A 19,314-nucleotide genomic window follows, 5' to 3' on the forward strand; every position below is an offset into this window, starting at 1 on the left:
TATGTCGATCTTTTAATGCTATGAGAAATTCGCACTGCGATTTTGGGGCCCTTAGGATCTCGGGGCACGGTGCGGACCGCACCCCCCTAGCTACGCTACTGGCTACACGCAAATGCATGCTACACAGCATGTATTGAATCGGCACAGTTTTGCATATCTACACCAAAAACGCACGCTACTGATCTAATGCTTCGATCCCTTCGGAACAATTTCATACATCTACATCAAAGGGCTGTACTCATGCTACCAGCGTAACCAGGATTTGGTCGGGACCAGGGCCGGCTAATTTTTAAACTTGAAGGTAGTTGTGTTTAAAGAGTAAAGAAACAAAATGAATTTCAAGTTCAAGAACTCAAGTATACTTCTGAATTGACATTTGAAAATGGTAGAACAATCAGCTTCGATCGACGAAAATGCTAAGAAACCCATTTTAGGCAGCAACACAAAACTTTTAGCAAATTGAACTCACTTCTTTTAACGTGGTGAGATGACCGAGTGGTATCCAACGCGACTCTCACTCGCTTGACTAGGATTCGAATCCCGATCATTATTTTACATCTTTTTGTTAACTTTTCAACTAGGCGCTATGGATTGCTAGACCCAACAGTTGTCGACTGGTTTTATACGTTTAAATCAGTGCTTCCCAAACTTGTTCAACTTTCGCCCCCTTGAGGCCAATATTAATCTGGAATCGCCCCCCTGATACGTGATTCAAATATTTTAATTAGGACAAAAAATGTCTTCGACTCGCGTATCCAAAGAATCATAATACAATAACTAATGAACTAATAATTATGTACATTTAAAAATATTTTCTTAAATATCGGTAACCTGGGCTGTAAATTATAATATCAATTTTTTTTACGTACATTACAAGCTACTGATTTAGTCGGTAAAAGTTTGGTCTAGTTTAAACTTAACAAATGTAATGTATTCATAGGCGCCTTGGGGGCAAAGTTCTCCAAAACTGAACCAATTGCAATGTTTTCCAAGCAAACGCATTTATTAATACATGAATATGTCATATTTGGGTGAACTGCAATTATTCTGTTCGCAATTGTTCGTTTTTGAAAGATCTTACCCCGTGAATTATGATTTATCTGCTATTTCTAAAGTTACTGGCATAATTTTCAAAAATTGTGAGTAATAAATGCCTGACGTTTCTTACGCTTTTCTTTATCCAATCCAAAAACCCTGAAAATTATATGAAAATCTAAAAAGTTTTTAACTCATTTATCAATTCAATTTATCAAAAGGGTATTTTTCTTACACCAAGAAAAACTCAAATTTTTCGTACGTTCTGGAGGTATAATACCAACGCATCTCTGAAATTTCTTCAAATCTATTTATAAATAGAGTTTTTTTTGTCCTTAGCATCGCTGGAACGCGATTTTTGTAGGCTAAATTTTCCAAAATTTGTTTATAAAATGATTAAAAACATCACAAATGGTATTGTAGATTTTTTTGTAAAAACTGGATACCAGAAATATTAACTTCCAAACCATTAAGTTCTCATACAAAAAAAGGTCCTTATATATATTGGGCATCTGCAAGATCTCGTGAAAATCTCAAATGCTGACCATTCTTAAAACTCACATGATATTTTACAAGCTCAATGAATAACATAAATATTTTGTGTTTGACAATCATGTAATGTTGTCTATAATAATTTTAAAATTACAATGATTAGAGATATAACGATCTAAGGTAAAATAGTCCTGGGAATATTTAAGTTTGGAATTGATTAGCCTTCAGATGTGTGTCCTCCAAAGGTTATGAGTAATTATTTTCAAATGCTCCCATGTTAACTTTTTCGCCCCCTTTCCGGATTTTTCGCCCCCCAAATTCTGTTTTACAAATTTTCGCCCCCTTGAGCCTGAAAATCGCTCCCAGGGGGGCGAATTCGCCCACTTTGGGAATCACTGGTTTAAATGATGTAATTGTACACCATATTTGTGATGAGACTGATGTGCAGTGATATTACAATTAATTTTTTGCTGGGTATGCTTTTAATTGAATACCTATTATCCAAGTATTTCAACGATGAGAATGATCTTCAGTAAATCAACATAGTGAAATTAAGTTCTTTAATAGTATTCCGAGCTTTTTTATCCGTAATAACTGAAAACCGAAAATTGCCGGGACCTCATAGGGTGCAGAGCTACATGGGCACTTCCATGATCATGGGCTTAAATAACCATCAGACTTGAGGGGGACCACGGTCCTTCTCATTAAAGGTTGACGTATAGATTTTTACATAACTTTACAAAGCTTGTTTCGATAATCTTTGTGAACTGATTATTGTGGCGCACTTTCATACAGAACTAGATCATAACCTGAGAAGTGTCCCAAATCGATTGATCAGCTTCATTTTTCACTTTCATGAGTTTACTTCTTCTTCTTCTTCTTCTTCTTCTTCTTGTTGGCATTACGTCCTCACTGGGAAAGCCTGCTTCTCAGCGTAGTGTTCTTATGAGCACTTCCACAGTTATTAACTGAGAGCATTCTTTGACAAAGTTGCCATTTTTGCATTCGTATATCGTGTTGCAGGTACGACGATACTCTACGCCCAGGATAATCGAGGAAATTTCCATTAGTAAAAGGTCCTGGACCGACCGGGATTCGAACCCAGACACCTTCAGCATAGTTTTGCTTTATAGTCGCGTACTCTAACCATTCGGCTAAGGAAGGCCCCGTGAGTTCACGTGAACGTAATTAAAAATATAATTTTTCGGTACAGTCACACCAGAGTTATGGATCACCTAAGGGACATTTTTCAGAATGACGCTGTACAATACAAAGTTAACTCCCACAAAATTGTTTTCGGAAATACACGTTGTCCATCCCAGCGATGTGGATCACTGGGAGAGGGCGATACCTCCCAAGTAACCACGAAGCTATATATGAATACTTTATGTTTGCTCTATAGTATGCTATCAGGTTTTGTTTTAATGTGACATAACCTTTAAGAGCTTTATAAAGCATAATTAAAGTGGGAAAGGGCCCCACAACAACCAAATTAATGCAATACTTGGTAAAGCAGTTTTAATGCACAAGCCCTACTAAAGCATTTATGTTTGTATATTTAGGGTTCATGATGTATATTAGCTTAAAATAATGTATGTTTAGAGCTTGCGTTAAAAATAAACAAAACAATGAATCCATTGACTACCTTTCAATGGTTTTCTTTACTAGCTTAATGATTTTTTTGTTGGAATCAGGATTCGAACCCACAACTAGGATGATGGTGTGCTGGATGCCTGGCGCGTTGGTGTCCTGTGCTAAAGCTGCTGATGTAATAAGGTAGGATAGAAGTTCCTTATAAACGAAGCCACTGTGTGTGTTAACATTACTTATCGCCCAGTTATTACGAATAGAAAGAATTCTCTTCGGCGATTGATTTTCTTTTCTCACCAAATGAAACATCAACAGAAATAATCTGATCATCATTCTTTCTCGTAGAGGAAATAACAGAACTTAACCCACAAAACAAAGCCCTAGCGCATTAAACAGATTTCAGAGGAAAGAAATTGATCGACATTTCCTCTCGCTTCTTATGAATAAAAGAGTCTCATAGATAAAATACAACAATTTTGAATGAATACATATATCCTTAGATCATGAAATGGGGGTTCGAGATGAAAGAAAGTCATTTCATTATTCTTCCATATCCCACAAAACGTAATGAGCGAGTGTGAACGTGCTCGATCGTCTTACTTATTTATTACAGATTCGAGTGCGTTTAATGAGGTTATGTAATCTTGTATGACAGCATAACTGTATATTCACTCTAAACGCTTAGCATAATGCTATATTAAAATAATGCTACAAAGCATTTACAATGTTGAATCAAATGCATCATTGCTTGACAGTTATTGAATAAATGCATGATAACATTATTAATGCAAAAAATGTTGACTTTCGACCAAATTAATGCAATGGTATAATGCTTGTGGTTACTTGGGCTATTATGGATCAAATAGACTCATATTATGGATCATAAAACTATAACAGCAAACTATTTGCGAGGTAAACGAATGGTGCGTTAATGAAAGCATACGTTTTGGCGTTCTTTCGGAATCGGCTTATCTTTGATTCATAATTGTGACATGGCTTTAAATGCCCTACAGTTATGAATCAACGCTTTTATGAATATGTTTGACATTTTATTTCCTACGGACGAAAAAAAAAATGCTTTCGAGTATCATAACTGTTTGCAATATTGTATAGATGTATGCTGTCGTTATACGCATAATTGTCCCATGTTACTTTTTGTGCATTTTGACTTTTTGCCATCAAACAGTTTATTTTCACATATAGTTTTAGAAAACACATACCAAAAATTAACTTTGTTCGAAAACTCAATGAAAAGCATGCCAAGTCAATTTGTCCCATTGTTGAATTTCCACGCATAACTGTCACACTATACAATTCGCTGTGCTGATCTCGAACAAAATATTCAGTAGGTAGTTTTTATTTAGCTGGAGTTTGGGAAAATTACGTTGGCTTATCCTATGTGGAACACAACCTGTTTTGTATTATCGGGATGCATTCATCATTCATGTAAGCCCAACGTCATATTCGATTGAAATTTTCAATATCAAAATATTATTTCCCATTCGTTTTTCAATGAATATCAGTTGAATTTTCAGGGTGAATTACAAAATTCTTCTAGTTTTTAGAACCGCGGTCATTGATTAGAAATTAATCGTAATTTTGGATTCATCGCGGGGAGTACCGTAATCCGGGCTAACATTGATCATTTTTTGAGATACTTCTTAAATTTTTAATTTGGAAATGCAAACGTCGCAGGTTTTATATTTCTAAAACAAGTACTGGCACCCACCGCTTGTGTCTACATACTGTATTTTGGTTTTCGAAAGATTTGAATATGTTTAAATAAATGTTTTAAATGATTTTTTGATTTTGCTGATATGGGTGTTCAATCCCATGTAAACAAGGTTCGGTAATATTGAAAAGGTCGTTACTTACTTAAATCATGGCTTCTGATGCCGAATATGAAGACCAAACTCTTACAAGTAATTTACTTTTTGAGTTACCGTTTTGATTCATATTACGGACAGCTTCAAATTCCGGACACTCTCGTTTGTATGGAAAACATTTCACACGAAATGTTTCAATTCTCGCCGTCCAAAAGTTCTCATTTTCGAGGCTCGTTTTATTAGGTTTTTTCCATAAATATCATTGCAAATTTTTAATGCCCAACTACCTTAGACGTCTTTTAAGTGGTTGAACGATTTCAATTGATTATTTGACTGTTCCATTAATGATTATCATGAGCTGTCCGTAATTCGAATCAAAGCGTCCGGAATATGAGGCAAAAGTGAGGGAGCGTCCGGAATAAGAATCATGAAAAGGCCACACGTTTTGATTTATTTAAAATTATTCAAGTTGCGGACGCGTATTCTTTACCCACCATCCGAAAGATAAGGGCTTCCGACGCTCGATAACGCTAAAAAATCATACAGAATGATTTATTTTGTACGGTCCAAGCTGGGTCATACTTCACTGAGGCCTTAAGTGTCCGTAATATGAATCAAAACGGTATTTCAAAAACTAAAACACATTGAATCGCGGAATAAGCCTAAAGGTAGGCAATTTCCTAAGGAAATTCTGCATTCTTAATAGTAGTTCGTTAATGTTGCTTAATTGAATGAACTTATAAAAGATTTGACAACGGAATCATTTTCAGCGATGCCAATTTTAGTAACAACCGCATTTTCCATGCTCATACCATATGCAGAACTCATGTAAGACATGAATCTTCGGTAGTGTCATCTATAATGACAAAAATCATTGATTAAAAAAGTTGACAAATTTACGCATGAACTAAACGCAATTTTCGCAAAAACCTCAATTTTCATTAGCTTACAAATGTAAGAAAGAGAGGCACCATTCATGCTTTGCAAATGTTCCATCAATAAATGATGATTCGAACTTATTACAAGAAGGGTTATACCGATCAATGTTACCCCGCTGATCAATGTTACCCCGGATCACGGTACTGAAGTAATCCCACTTGAAGAATCATTGACCACTTTAATTTAGAGTCCATGGCTTGCGACAAATCAACTTCACGATTTAGCAAACCAAGTCTAAAAAGAAATGGTTCGACCGTTTTTGGATGACTTTGCCACATGCTGGGTCGTTCCGAATACCGGTTCACTTGTGGAAGTGGCCATTATATTGACGAATCTGAAACCTGGCTTGCGACATATCAATTTTCTTAAATTTTTCAATCAAATCTGAAGGTGGTTCAGATGTATTTGAATGACTTGACCACATGTCGGATTGTTCCAAATTCCCGGTTTCCTGGGGGAAATAGCCACTAAACTGTCGTTTCTGAAACCTAGATGGCAACAACAAACTTCATAAGTTCCCAAATCAAGGCTAAAAAAGGGTAAGTCAAACGTTCTTGGATGACTTGATAACATGCCAAGTTGTTTTGGATACCATGTTCCCCAGAGGAAGTGGCCATTATATTGGCAGTTCTGAGACCTGTTTTGCGAATATTAAACTTCTTGAATTTGCAAATCAAGCCAAAAGAAGAATAGGTCAAGAGGTTTTGGATGACCTAGCCACATACTGGGTTATTCCGGATAACTGGTTCTTCGGTGCAAGTGGCAAATATGTTGGCGGTTCTAAAACTTAATTTGCGATGATTTTGCAAACCAATCGTGTGAAGATTTGTGTCGTGAATTTTGAGTTAAATATTTACTCCACAGAGTAACCTTAAATTCACAGATGAGTTTCTGTCAAGCCTGTAGCTGGAAGTTAGTTGGAAGAAGTGTTCTTTCATTAACTCATACACTTTCTCATTATCACACATACAGAAAACTATGCTTTCCATCCAAAACTATAAAATCGTATTTCTTCACTTGCCCACACGTGGCTCCGTTTGGCACATGTCACTTGAGCCTTCATTAGGTGCCTTAACGTAGTCTTGAGGATATACGTCCTCTACATAAGAACGGTCATCTACAGCAGTATGCTTAGCACATAATTGGTCACTACTATCAGTGGGACTGTTATGCGTAGAAATTCACAAAAAAACCCGTATTTCTAGGCATAACAGCCCCACTTTGAATTTCGTAGCTAAATTTACTATTTTCCCATAACACAAACTCTTGACTCTAATGAACACGCTATTCTTTATACTATTGTAAAGATTTTAATTTAATTTACTACACACCTAGTCAATACTAGGCCTAAATATGATAAAATCTTCAAACGCGTTTTTCTCGAATGCATATTTTGAAACATGGGACAATTATGCGTATAACGGCAGTATGCTTTTCGTAGGTAAAATGATTTCTGCGTAATTTCAACTCTATTTGATTAGATTTTCTTCGTTTTATCCAACTTTGATCCATATCTGTGTGCTATCCATAACTGTGGGGTGACTGTATATATTGTTAAGCCAGATTGACTTTTTAACCCAATCACATAGATCTCGAATGAAATACAAGGATAAAAAACGAAACGAAAAGCAGAAAGCAAGTTTACCTTTTCAATTCGGTTTAAACTAAAATTTTAGTTTTTTAGGATGAAGTTTTAAATGTTGAATTGGTTGAATGAAAGTGCAAAATCAATGTGAAATTCTAATTTCTTGAAGCCCAAAAACATCCAACCTCTTAAAGTTAAAGTTTTTGATCTCAGCATATCAGTAGAGAGTGATTAATTTCTCCAAACTTTTAAAAAGGTAGAAAAAGTGTACCAGTTATGGTCATAGTGGCTCCCTATTTTGTCATATGTGTTAATGTTTTAACATTCAAATCATTTTAAACGTTTTAACATTAAGATGTATTCGAAATGTATTGTATTTAGAGTCCGCGGCTACAAAGCAAAGCCATGCTGAAGGTGTCTGGGTTCGAATCCCGGTCGGTCCAGGACCTTTTCGTAAAGGAAATTTCCTTGACTTCCCTGGGCATAGAGTATCATCGTACCTGCCACACGATATACGAATGCGAAAATGGCAACTTTGGCAAAGAAAGCTCTCAGTTAATAACTGTGAAAGTGCTCATAAGAACACTAAGTTGTGAAGCAGGCTCTGTCCCAGTGAGGACGTAAATGCCAAGAAGAAGAAGAATGTATTCGAAATCTTACCACTAACAGTGTGCAGAGCTACTTGGGCACTTCTATAATTCACTTTGGCACGGGCACTTTTGCATGATCCACTTTGGCACATATCTTCCTCGGCTGATTTGACTGAAACTTTGCAATATGAAGCAATCCAATACGATGCATATTGTAGCCAAATATAAGCTCAGTATCTTTCGAAAAATTCCACTAACGAAATCAATCGAAAGTGCCAATAATAGGATCTGGCTCTTTACATGCCAAACATATTTCAATTTGAAAACAATCAAATTATCAAGTATGGCGAATTAGGGAATCACTATGGGCATAACTGGTGCATCTGCGCTAACTAATAAATATTTAGAATTTCCCAAACTTCAACTTAAGTTTGAATATTAATTGTTAGAGTAGAAGACTAAAGCTTCATGGCTATCATAAAATTAAAACAGTGTGAATCTTTTGAGAAACGGTTGAATTGGATAAACATGTGTCCTGCGTTTGTTAGATCCTTCAAATGACCATTTTCGGGTCTCTGGAACGCCTCAAATTTACGATAAAGTGGCCAATTTGTATCTAAACATCTGTGTCAAGCTTATGGGAAAGCATTCTAGTAAACTATTATGTTTGACCTCTACTTTTAGACAATTGAAACGGTTTAGTATCCAACAAATCTATAGTCGGTTTTTCAGGGCATTAGGTCCAAGTGGCCACATCCAGTACATTCTAAACGGTCCAAAAACTCTTCAATTATTGTGAATATCAGATCTTAATGATCTATGCAAATAAAAAATAATGTGATTGCAAATAAACAAAGATAACACAAAGACCGATTTTCAAGCAAATTTGTCAACAATAAAGGCCTGTATCGCACTTCATAGCCAACCGATTGATTCGAAATTTGGACTGCGTTTCATAAATAACTTTAATTTTAATCTGTGGAAAAAAAATGAATTCAATTCATGAGCCTCGAAGTTAGTTTAAAAAAATACTGTTTCCATGAAGATGCCGAAATTTTCAAATTGAAATACTTTTATAGAAATGTGAATATTTAGAAGAAGGTATGCTTCAGCATACCCAGATAGCCGTAGTGGTAAACGCACAGCTATTCAGCAATACCAAACTGAGGGTCGTGGGTTCGAATCCCACCAGTCGAGGATCTTTTTGGGTTGGAAACTTTCTCGACTCCCAGGGCATAGAGTATCATTGTACCTGCCACACGATATACAAATGCAAAAATGGTCAATTGGCATAGAAAAGCTCTCAGTTAATAGATGAGAAGCAGGCTTTGTCCCAGTTGTAACGCCAGAAAGAAGAAGAAGATTATTCAGCAAATTTGTCAGCTAAGGCGAAAATCAAAATTTTGTGGAACATAACATTTATCGTAAATTATTCGGTCTAAACGTATTTTAGAATCGAAATTTTGCCATGTTTGTTCAAATGGATGGTTTTCAATAATTTAATAAATCTTGCATAGGAGCCACGTCTTCTAATTACAGACATTTTACATAGCATAGACTGACTGTACATGTCAATGGTTGCTACTCCGTGATTGATCGGAACTGGTAAGAATTGCACTAGGACCCAAATGGATAAGGGATGGGAGTTTCCGTTTACTCTCGAAGTGCAATTTTAGCAGATCTAATATTATTGATCAATAACGGCGCCGGCCATGTCCTTACAGTCAGTTGGGATGGGGAAGGAATATTAGGGTGTAAAGATTGTTGCTTCTAGTGACCGAGAATACCTCTGCATCTCCATAATCACCACGGGAAGGGTGTTTATTAGTGAGGGAGGAAAAAATCTGGGAGTCACCTTTGGTCGGTGATGCGATCCATGGACAAGGAGAAAAACGACTTATACTTAATGCTAGTTTTGTATTTTTGTCTCGAGAAGTTTTTGGTAGAAGATTTAAAAAATACGTCAACACCTGCAGTGTTGAACCATTCAAAAGATTTTTTTGAAATTATATGAGTAAGGAATTATGCCGACACTTGTAGTGACGAACCACACATAGTTTGTTTGAAAATTGCATATGAGTATTAATGTGCAGTTTTGTCTCGAGATGAAAAGTTTTTAGTAGAAGGTAGAAGTTTTTTTTAAATACGTCAACATTCAGAATCTCGAGCAATTCAAAAGATATTTTTAGTAATGTCAAAACGAGAAAAATATATGTATCTTGATGGCGACACCCTCAGCAAGCATGGGAAAATTCACTCACTCACCCGAACGCCACCGATGAAAAATAGCGCTATTTTTCCGACAATTTTCTCCATGGTGAAAAATTTTCCAAGAAATGTTTTTCTTTTTATATTTTTAATAGATTGCTGAGAAAATTTCCTTTCGATTTCACTAAAAAACTTTTGTTCTACGATGCATAGTTCAGGAGATATGAATTTTCAAAGTTTGAGGTATATAGAGAAATCGTGAAAATTCATCTAGAGTATTCCGGGAAAATAGGCCACTATAATTTTTTTGAATTTCACTTTTGATCATGTATCCACTAGCTCTACTTCTGGTGAAAATTTCATGCAAATCGGGGAACCTCCGGCCCAAACCTGTCCGATAATTTAAAAAAATGCCCTATTACATAAAAGTAATGCTTTCTTGAAAAAATGTGTTATCATAAGCATGAAACGAACTCACCAGTTGGTAATCTGTCCTCGACTGAATACGAATATATTTTCGCACTCACACAGCGCGAACAGCAAAACTTCTCAGCGTCCCGAAAACGAACTGTCTTGCTTGGGCTTTCAAAAACACTGTCCGAGAGAATAAAAAATCATCCCGGTGACGCACAAACTGAACTCGCTTTCTTTAGCTTTTGGAAGCACACTCTCTTATTAGAGACATTTTACATAAATGTAAAACTATCTAAAACGAAAGGAAAAGTTCGTTAGAAACAAATTTTTGAACAGAATTGATGTAAAGTAATTCTTATAAACAAACATTTCCAAGTAATTTTTCTTACTATAGGGAAAGTGTACCAGTTATGGCCATAATGGTTCCCTATTTGGCTATATGGGACTTTTTGTTAACTTTCACATTTTAAACCCTTTTGAATGCTTAAACATCAAGATATATCTTAAATCTAACCATTATAACACACAAAAATTTTTAAAATTTGAAGACATTAAAGTAGTCACGTATGGCGAAATAGGGAACCACTATGTCCATAACTGGTACACTTACCCTAATTCGAAATAAATATCTTGAGCAAAAAAAAATTTAGAAGTTTTTTTTTTAATTTGTTTAACGACTTAAGGTGAAGATTACCGAAGCCAAATTTCAAATTTTCAATAGCACAAATCTGGAGAACATAGCACCCATTTAAGCTGAAAACTTAATCGATTGGTCACTAGCTGATTGTGACCAATAGATAAGGTTTTCAGCTTAAACGGGTTTTTGGTTCTCCAGATGTGTGCTATTGAAAATTTGGCTTCGATTCATCTTCACCTTAAATGGATCAAAAACCAACTCTGGCAATTCCAAAACGTGCTTCGGTGAATTTCAACATCTACAAAGAGGACAAAAAAGATACACAGTATGGCAGCATGAGACGTTTTAAAACTACGTATTGCTATTGCTATACTACGTATTGCCAATGCTCATCCAGAAAGTTAGAACATGTATATTCAACACGAATTCATCGCGTTAAGTATCAGGAGTGCATCTGCGATAATGAACTCAAGTGTTTTTAACCGTATTGTAATTTTTGTCCTTTTTTTTCGGGGTTACCAAGCCCAAGTTTCGGGGGGACGCACCCCCCTGCCTCCCCCTTATTAAGGCCAATGTCCATAATTCACTTTGACGTGGGGGTTTTATCGGCAGAATTGTCTGAAACTTTGCAATAAGAAGCGCTTTAGTACGACGCACGTTGTGGCAAAATATGAGTTCACGGGAAAAAATCTGATTCCCAAATCGTGGTTTACAAGTCATGAAATTCATAATTTGGTTAGGTCATGATATCAGGACCACAAATCATGATTCCTGGAGCCATAATCATGACTCCTCATAAGCGTAACATCCAGACTACTACAATAGACGGAGTGCATTGCATCATTCCATTCGTGTCGATCACCAAGATTTCAACAAAATAAAGTAGTTGTGTGGTATGGCACGGGACTCTCAATCCGAAGGTTTTTGGTTCGAATCTCGGTCTAGCTTTTTATTATTTTAAAATCATGTATTTTCATCAGTGCTGGGAATGGTAATAGTAGTAGGCTTGAATTTCGCGAAAATCACGTGGCTTTCTCAGTACAGTAGTTCAAAAACGTGAATCTCATCAAGTAGCCTATGTTGGGTGCATGAATTTTCTAAATTGTTAGTGTCATTGAAGGCTCTAAATGCGGGAAATGCAGCGGGAAATAGAACATTTTTCTACAGTAATTTTGGGTTGCCCTTAGCAACGGGTTTTTTTTTGCAATTTTCAAGGCTCTTTGCCTACAGCAGCGATGGGCGTGAGCAAGGTATCTAGAAGGGAGGTACTTCAATGTGTCAGAATGTTGAATTCGCCATTTTGAAATACCAGGTGACAGCTGGCGAGTTTGTTTTGGTTTGAGGGTGCTAACTCAAGACGTACCTCCAAACATTTTTCACAGCCACACTCCATCTCGTTTCGTTCGGCTTTTCATTTCACTAGTCATAGAAGAAATGAAGCATCCTAGTAGCTTTTCCTCACTTTAATCAATAAAACACTTGCAATTTTACATCCTCTAAAACACACGAAAAAGGTAAACGTTACTCAGAAATGCGGGAGAAAATTTTCACTTACCAGTAGGATTTGTTTTCTGTGGTAAACAATCCTTAACATTTCCATAGAAACGATACATGAAAACATACTCGCCAGCATGTCAGGTCATCAGCTGTCACTTTCACCTCCCCTGTAGCTGACCTCACTTCGCACCCACTGACTGCTTAGATCACTGAACCTCCCTTCAATCAATCTTGGGCGTGAGTTTCTCTGGCTTCCAGAGTTGCTCGATGTCACCATCAACGCTTAAAATTTGCTGATTTGTACAGGCCGACTGCGATACAAATCGGATCATTCCATATCACATCAACATCATGCTGTCTATTCCATCACCAGTGCATTGATGGCGATAGACTATGGATATCACTGATGGGTTAAGTTTAGCTTCAAATTAAGCAGATAAAATGGCAATTCATCGGTACGATATTTTCGAAAGTGTTGCAGATAGATTGAAACTGCAGTGATTTTGATCTAGAGTGCGATGTCGCATCACTGCTGTTGGTTGTCAAATCAAAGTGATATTGATAGCTCGCAAGTGATATTGATAGTTTAAGACCATTAGCCATCAGCTGATGTCATTGATATTAAGCAACTCTGCTGGCTTCGCTGACTGCGTTTGGCTTTGTTTGGCTACTGTAGAATGAATTTCAGATTTTTTCCCAACCCTGATTTTCATAAGCTGAAAAAACTCTGAAATCATGATATCATGACTCATGATTCATGATTCATGAGTCATAATCTTGTTTTTGGATTCTGATTTCTACCCGTGGTAGCTTAAAAAAAACACTGTTGAAGTGAATCGAAGGTGCCAGGAATAGTATTCGTCTCCCTATGCTCAAAAGGTCATGAAATTTAAAAAACAAATGGACCGTGAAATATTGTTTATGCTTCGAATACTGTATAAACTTCCTGTGGAAGTCATTTCAATGTATCTGCATGTTTGATCGCTTTCTCGTTGAAAACATGCAACTTTGTTGCAAGAAACGGTGGAAAATTTCAGCTTCATACGACTCTCTGGGGGTCTTAGAATTATAAATGCCTAATTTAGGACTGTAACTGTAAAAATTACTGAAACAGTGTCAACTCCAACCACACCAAATTATGCTCCATCAACGTTTGTTGGATGTGGAGTGCTGAATTCCAAACATGTACTTGGTAGCTAAGCCTTACATTTTCCGCTTTAGAGGAATCTGGTGTATACACTAGAGATAATCGGGTATTATATTGTTTGTACAATATGGTACCCGATCATCTCTGATGTATACACCAGTTTCCTCTCAAGCGGAAAATGTAAGGCTTAGGTACCAAGTTCATGTTTGGAAACCCGAACCCGACCCGAAGCCTTTCAAGCGCAACCAAAACCCGAACCCGAAATACTTCAAATTTTCAAACCCAAACCCGTCGTTAACTGAATCTCTTTTATTGCGAGGGTGTGTTTAAATTATTTTTCAATTAGGGTGATGTGCTAGTATCCATCGTATTGAGCATTGATCAGTGAGAACTGCAATTTTCCCAGTATTGCAGTTAATGATGCTGATACAAACCGATGCCAAACAATTCTTTCTCAAAACGGCTTTAGCATTGTACAATAACATTTTGATAAATCTTTATCTCTTTTTGGAAATAATGCGAAGAAAATGCATCTTACCGTATTCTCAATCCGTCGTATCGTTTTCAATTCCGTCGCAATCAGTTTCCAGATTCGTCTCACAACTTACGGCCCACTGTGATGTATTGAGTGGTTAAAACACAACACATCAACGCTATAATAAAATGTTTTACTAGAATATATAGATCTACGGGCATCTCCCTCCATTCCTTCAGCATGATGGAATATACTAATTTCCTTTGAAATTAATTGTTCGTCATCAAAATTCAGCCCAAACATATGAACACAATTCCTTTTGACCGTACAATTATGGGATTTGCTCACAGTACAGCGAAAACAACACAATCAAAGGAACCGTATTTTTACGTCGAGCGTCGCGCACACATTGATGCGCACAAGCTTTTTTTTCTCAGTACGACGGATTGAACTTTGTTTACATTCTCAATTATACGCGGTGGTTGAGGAAATTTCGTAAAATTTGGTGATTTATTGAAGTTTTTCGGCGTGTGATTGGAATGAAATCCTTCAGTGAAGAAGTACGAAGGTTTTCCATAGTGAAAATAAGTGCCCGGCGAAGTAAGTCATCTACGGGGGCGGGAAGTAACTTGTGTTGGAAAGTGGTGTGGCTCAGTCGATCGCTAAGCATTTCTCTCAAATCGTGTTCGTCCATGCGATTTCGGTGAAAAAGTGCAAAGTGGATAATTAAACTGAAGTTATGTACCGAAATAAAGTAGTTTTATTGCATTTTTGGTGTACAAGTGTACAAACCATAACAGCTTTCACAAAATTACACTTGGATTATGAATCTATGTTGCAGGTAAGTTTGAATATCCGCCGTAGTGGAACATTTAAAGTTTGATACGACGAATAGTAGTGCTTACGACGAAGTAGAACAAAACCCTACGAGTTGGGATGCCCGCTATTCAAGAGTTTGTTAGCAGTGCTCTCCCATTGCAAGACAAAACGTTCCAAAACCAAGAGTATGTTGAGGAGGGCCTAGATAGCCGTAGCGGTAAACGTGCAGTGATTATAAAACGAAGCCAAACTTTGAATTTTCAAGTGCACACGACTGGAGAATCTGACAACAGTTCGCGTCGAAATTCAATCAAATCGCTTGTTTGCTGGTGGTGACCAATGTGATAAATTTTCAACGCGTAGCGCTGTTTGATTCTCAAGTCTTGTCTCTTGAAAATTTGAGGTGTGGTTTCGTTCTATAATCACCTTATGCAAGACCTAGTGAGTCTCTCAATTTCTTGGAAAGTATCCGCATTCTTTCCGAATTATTGAGGGTCCGCAAGCTCGACATCGTAGCGCTGCAGGAGGTTTGCTGGAAAGGGTCGACGGTACATACGTATAGGGATGGTTATACCATCTACTAGAGCTGCGGCACAGCTTTTATCGTGATAAGCGAAATGCAGAGGCGCGTGATTGGCCAATCGACAATAGAATGTGCGAGTTGAGGATTAGAGGCCGTTTCTTCAATATACAATATACTACAATACGTAGACCTACTTCCAGCACAGTCTCCCGTATCGATACACCTGGAGATCACCCCAACAGACTGAATCGCAAATCGACCACGTTTTGATTGATGGAAGACACTTCTCGGACATTATCGACGTCAGAACCTATCGCAGCGCAAACATCGATTCGAACTACTACCTTGTGACAGTTAAAGTGCGCCAAAGACATTCCGTTGTGAACAACATTCGGTACCGCCGCCCGCCACGGTACAATCTGGAACGACTCAAGCTACCCGAAGTCGCAACTGATTACGCGCAAAGTCTTAAAGCAGCGTTTCCGGAAGAGGGAGAGCTTACTGGAGCCCCTCTTGAGGACGATTACCCCGAATGCCATTATCCCGAATTCCATTACCCCGAATGTACCTTTATCCCGAATTCCATCACCCCGAATGCTATTTCTCCAAATTTACAATTATCTTGATATTATGATATTGATGACATTTCCCCATCATATTGGAATTCGGGGTAATGTAATTTGGAGTGATGGGTCGTTCGGGGTTTTGGAATTCGGGGTAATGGCGTTCGGGGTAATGGGATTCGGGGTATTGGGGTGGAATCCTTGAGGACTGCTGGAGTAGTGCCAAAGCAGCCACTAACAATGCAGCAGAAGGTGCCATTGGGTTCGTGGAAGGCAATCGACGGAACGGTTGATTCGACGAGGAGTGCCAGACGGTTTTGTACGAGAAGAATGCTGCAACAAGGCACCCGTCATAACGTGGAACGATAGAAACAGAAGCGAAGATAGCAAACCCATCTGTTCCGGGATAAAGAGCGCCGCCTGGAAGAATTGGAGTGCGAAGAGATGGAACAGCTGTTTCGTTCTACAAGAAACTCAATGCATGCCGCAAAGGCATTGTGCCGCGAGCTGAAACGTGCCGGTATAAGAATGAAGGTATCTTGACGGACGAACGTGAGGTGATTGAAAGGTGGAAGCAGCACTACGATGAACACCTTAATGGCGCAGAGGAGGAAGACCAAAGCAGCAGGAGAAATGGCTTCATCAGTACGGCGGATGAGGGAGACGTGCCAACTCCCACGGTGAAGTTAAGGATGCTATCAAACAGCTCGAGAACAACAAAGCAGCTGGAAAGGATGGTATTGGAACTTATTAAAATTGGCCCGGACAGATTGCCCACTTCTCTGCACCGATTGATAGTCAGGATCAATTTCAATGCGGCCTATATGATACCATTGACCGCGCAGAGCTATGGAAGATTATGGACGAGAATGGTTTTCCCGGGAAACTGACTAGACTGATCAAGGCAACGATGGATAGTGTACAGTGCTGTGTGAAGATATCGGGTGCATTATCGGACCCGGTTGAAATACGCAAATCTCGAAAACGAGTTAGAGAACCTTAATAAAAGTTGGTTTTCATGGCTACTACGATTGGTTCTTTGGATCGCATTCGCACTGGTTTTGTGTTCTGTTACTCGATACCTTCCTAACTCGATGGTCCCTAAAAGATCGAGTTATGGAGAACTGATTGTATAATAATAAAAAAAATGTTATATCAACTAAACTAACTTCAGTATAAAATCATAGATCACACTTATTTGTATTTACCTTCATTATTTTGTAAACATTGAATCACACTATATGCCTACTGTACACTACGTATACTAAACCTAGTGCAAAAAAAGTGGAAAATCGATACAGTTATGCGTTTTATACAGCCTAGGAAAAACTCCGTATGCAAACCGCGAACTTTCTCTGCCCAACACGAAACAACAAATGAAATGAAAAATAAAATCAAATCTACGATTTTCACTGTGACACCAGAGAAATCGTGCATGCATAAAGCTCGTTAAAATAACCACGATAGCACCAGAATTGTAGTGCCACTAAATAAATTTGGCCAAGGGAGAAACACCTAGATAGGGGAAAAAGAAAGAATAAAACCGTAAATAAACACTGCAGGAGGTAACCAAGGATTCCGACGGTACCGAATTTGCATGCATTCGGTTGCTTTGATGGCAGGCACTAGGCAAATATCATTGACTGCTTTGATGGAGGAAGTTTTCCGCTTTTTATTTGCTTACATTTATTCACTGGTATACTGACTGTATATCTAGTAGAGCCTACTGCGATTCATGCAATTCAAGGTGATGATGGATGCAGTGCAAAAGGATGTCTAGAGTATCCTTGGCATTTGAAAAACGATTTACCGTATTCATGAAGAGCCTCGACATTGGAAATGCTTCTTCTCGTATGTCCTTGTGCTGTGCTTAAGATAGGCCCGATTCAGAGCACACGAAGTTTAGCGATCGAAATTTGTCTACTTGGATATTTTAGCTACAGTCTGCGGGTGCAAAGTTGTGAAAGCCGTGGGAAAACAATTTTCCTGATTCAGAAAACAAGCCAATCGTAGCGACACATTCTCAAATTGTTACAATTTTGTACAATTGCTGCTTTGGTGCAGGTGAGGCGTGAGATTAACCAATTAATTTCCTAGAATGAAAATTCCGTACTCCAGTTGGTAGGCCTTTGTGGGGGTGTTTTACACTTTTCCTTCACTAACACTTCGCAAATTCCTCGCACCGATCACTAGATTGACGTAGCTGTTCGGAAAATTTCAACAAAAGTTAGCCGAGCTCGGAAAAAATAACTAATTAAGTAGTAGGCGATGGGATAAGCTTCCGTGCGATAGCGACTGCTGCGAACTTTTTCCACGAATAAAAAATCAATGTTGTTTTGGCAGCTGGACGGTACGAACATTCATCGATACATGTACTAGGCGGTTGTGCGCACGCGACATGATACAGGTAGTCCTTTCAATGCTTCCTACAGAAATTTTCTGGCGGTTTTTATGAATTATTGGCGCGCATTAAAACTTGAACTGCAAAATATTGATTTCAATTTGGCTTTATTGGAGTTTTGCAATCTAAAACTGTCATAAAAACACTTGAAAGCCTAAATGTTACGAAATTAAATTGGTAAGTAAGCAGGAATTGTCGTGAACAGTTTCGTATCTTCGTCAGACAAACGGAGACTTCTCTGTGTATAAAACATGCGACTCGCAAGACGAACACCAACAAACTGACTGTGGTTGGTAGGAATCATGAAGCGGATGAAATGCTTTGTTTTGTTTTTTCTTGTGCGAATTTGGGTGGAAAAGTGGGTGGTTCTGTTAGTCGTGGTATGTTGGTACTGGAGTGTGACTGGTTCACTTGTCAGTAATTGGTTTTCACGATTGTTGAATTGTCAGCTGTTTAACCTTCCATGGGTATCCGATAAATTTTTAACGACAAATTTGGTTGAAATTTGAAATTTGAAATTTGAAATTTGAAATTTGAAATTTGAAATTTGAAATTTGAAATTTGAAATTTGAA

The 19,314-nt window shown here is 37.9% G+C and overlaps 1 protein-coding gene across 2 annotated transcripts in view; it reads right to left on the minus strand.

Moving 5' to 3' along the window:
- LOC5569126 (serine-rich adhesin for platelets) overlaps nt 1-19,026 on the minus strand; it is a 56,595-nt gene extending 37,569 nt beyond the window's left edge. Inside the window, exon 1 of one of the 2 annotated variants that reach the window (XM_021837282.1) lies at nt 18,151-19,026. In XM_021837282.1, the coding sequence (XP_021692974.1) occupies nt 18,151-18,174 (24 nt within the window). In that variant the 5' untranslated portion in view covers nt 18,175-19,026. Of the gene's footprint in view, nt 1-17,548; nt 18,128-18,150 lie in introns of those variants that run through there. The other variant, XM_021837289.1, reaches the window with a different exon arrangement.
- Nucleotides 19,027-19,314: the final 288 nt, after the last annotated feature.

This window comes from Aedes aegypti, chromosome 1 (genome assembly GCF_002204515.2).
Source record: "Aedes aegypti strain LVP_AGWG chromosome 1, AaegL5.0 Primary Assembly, whole genome shotgun sequence".
NCBI lineage: Eukaryota > Metazoa > Arthropoda > Insecta > Diptera > Culicidae > Aedes > Aedes aegypti.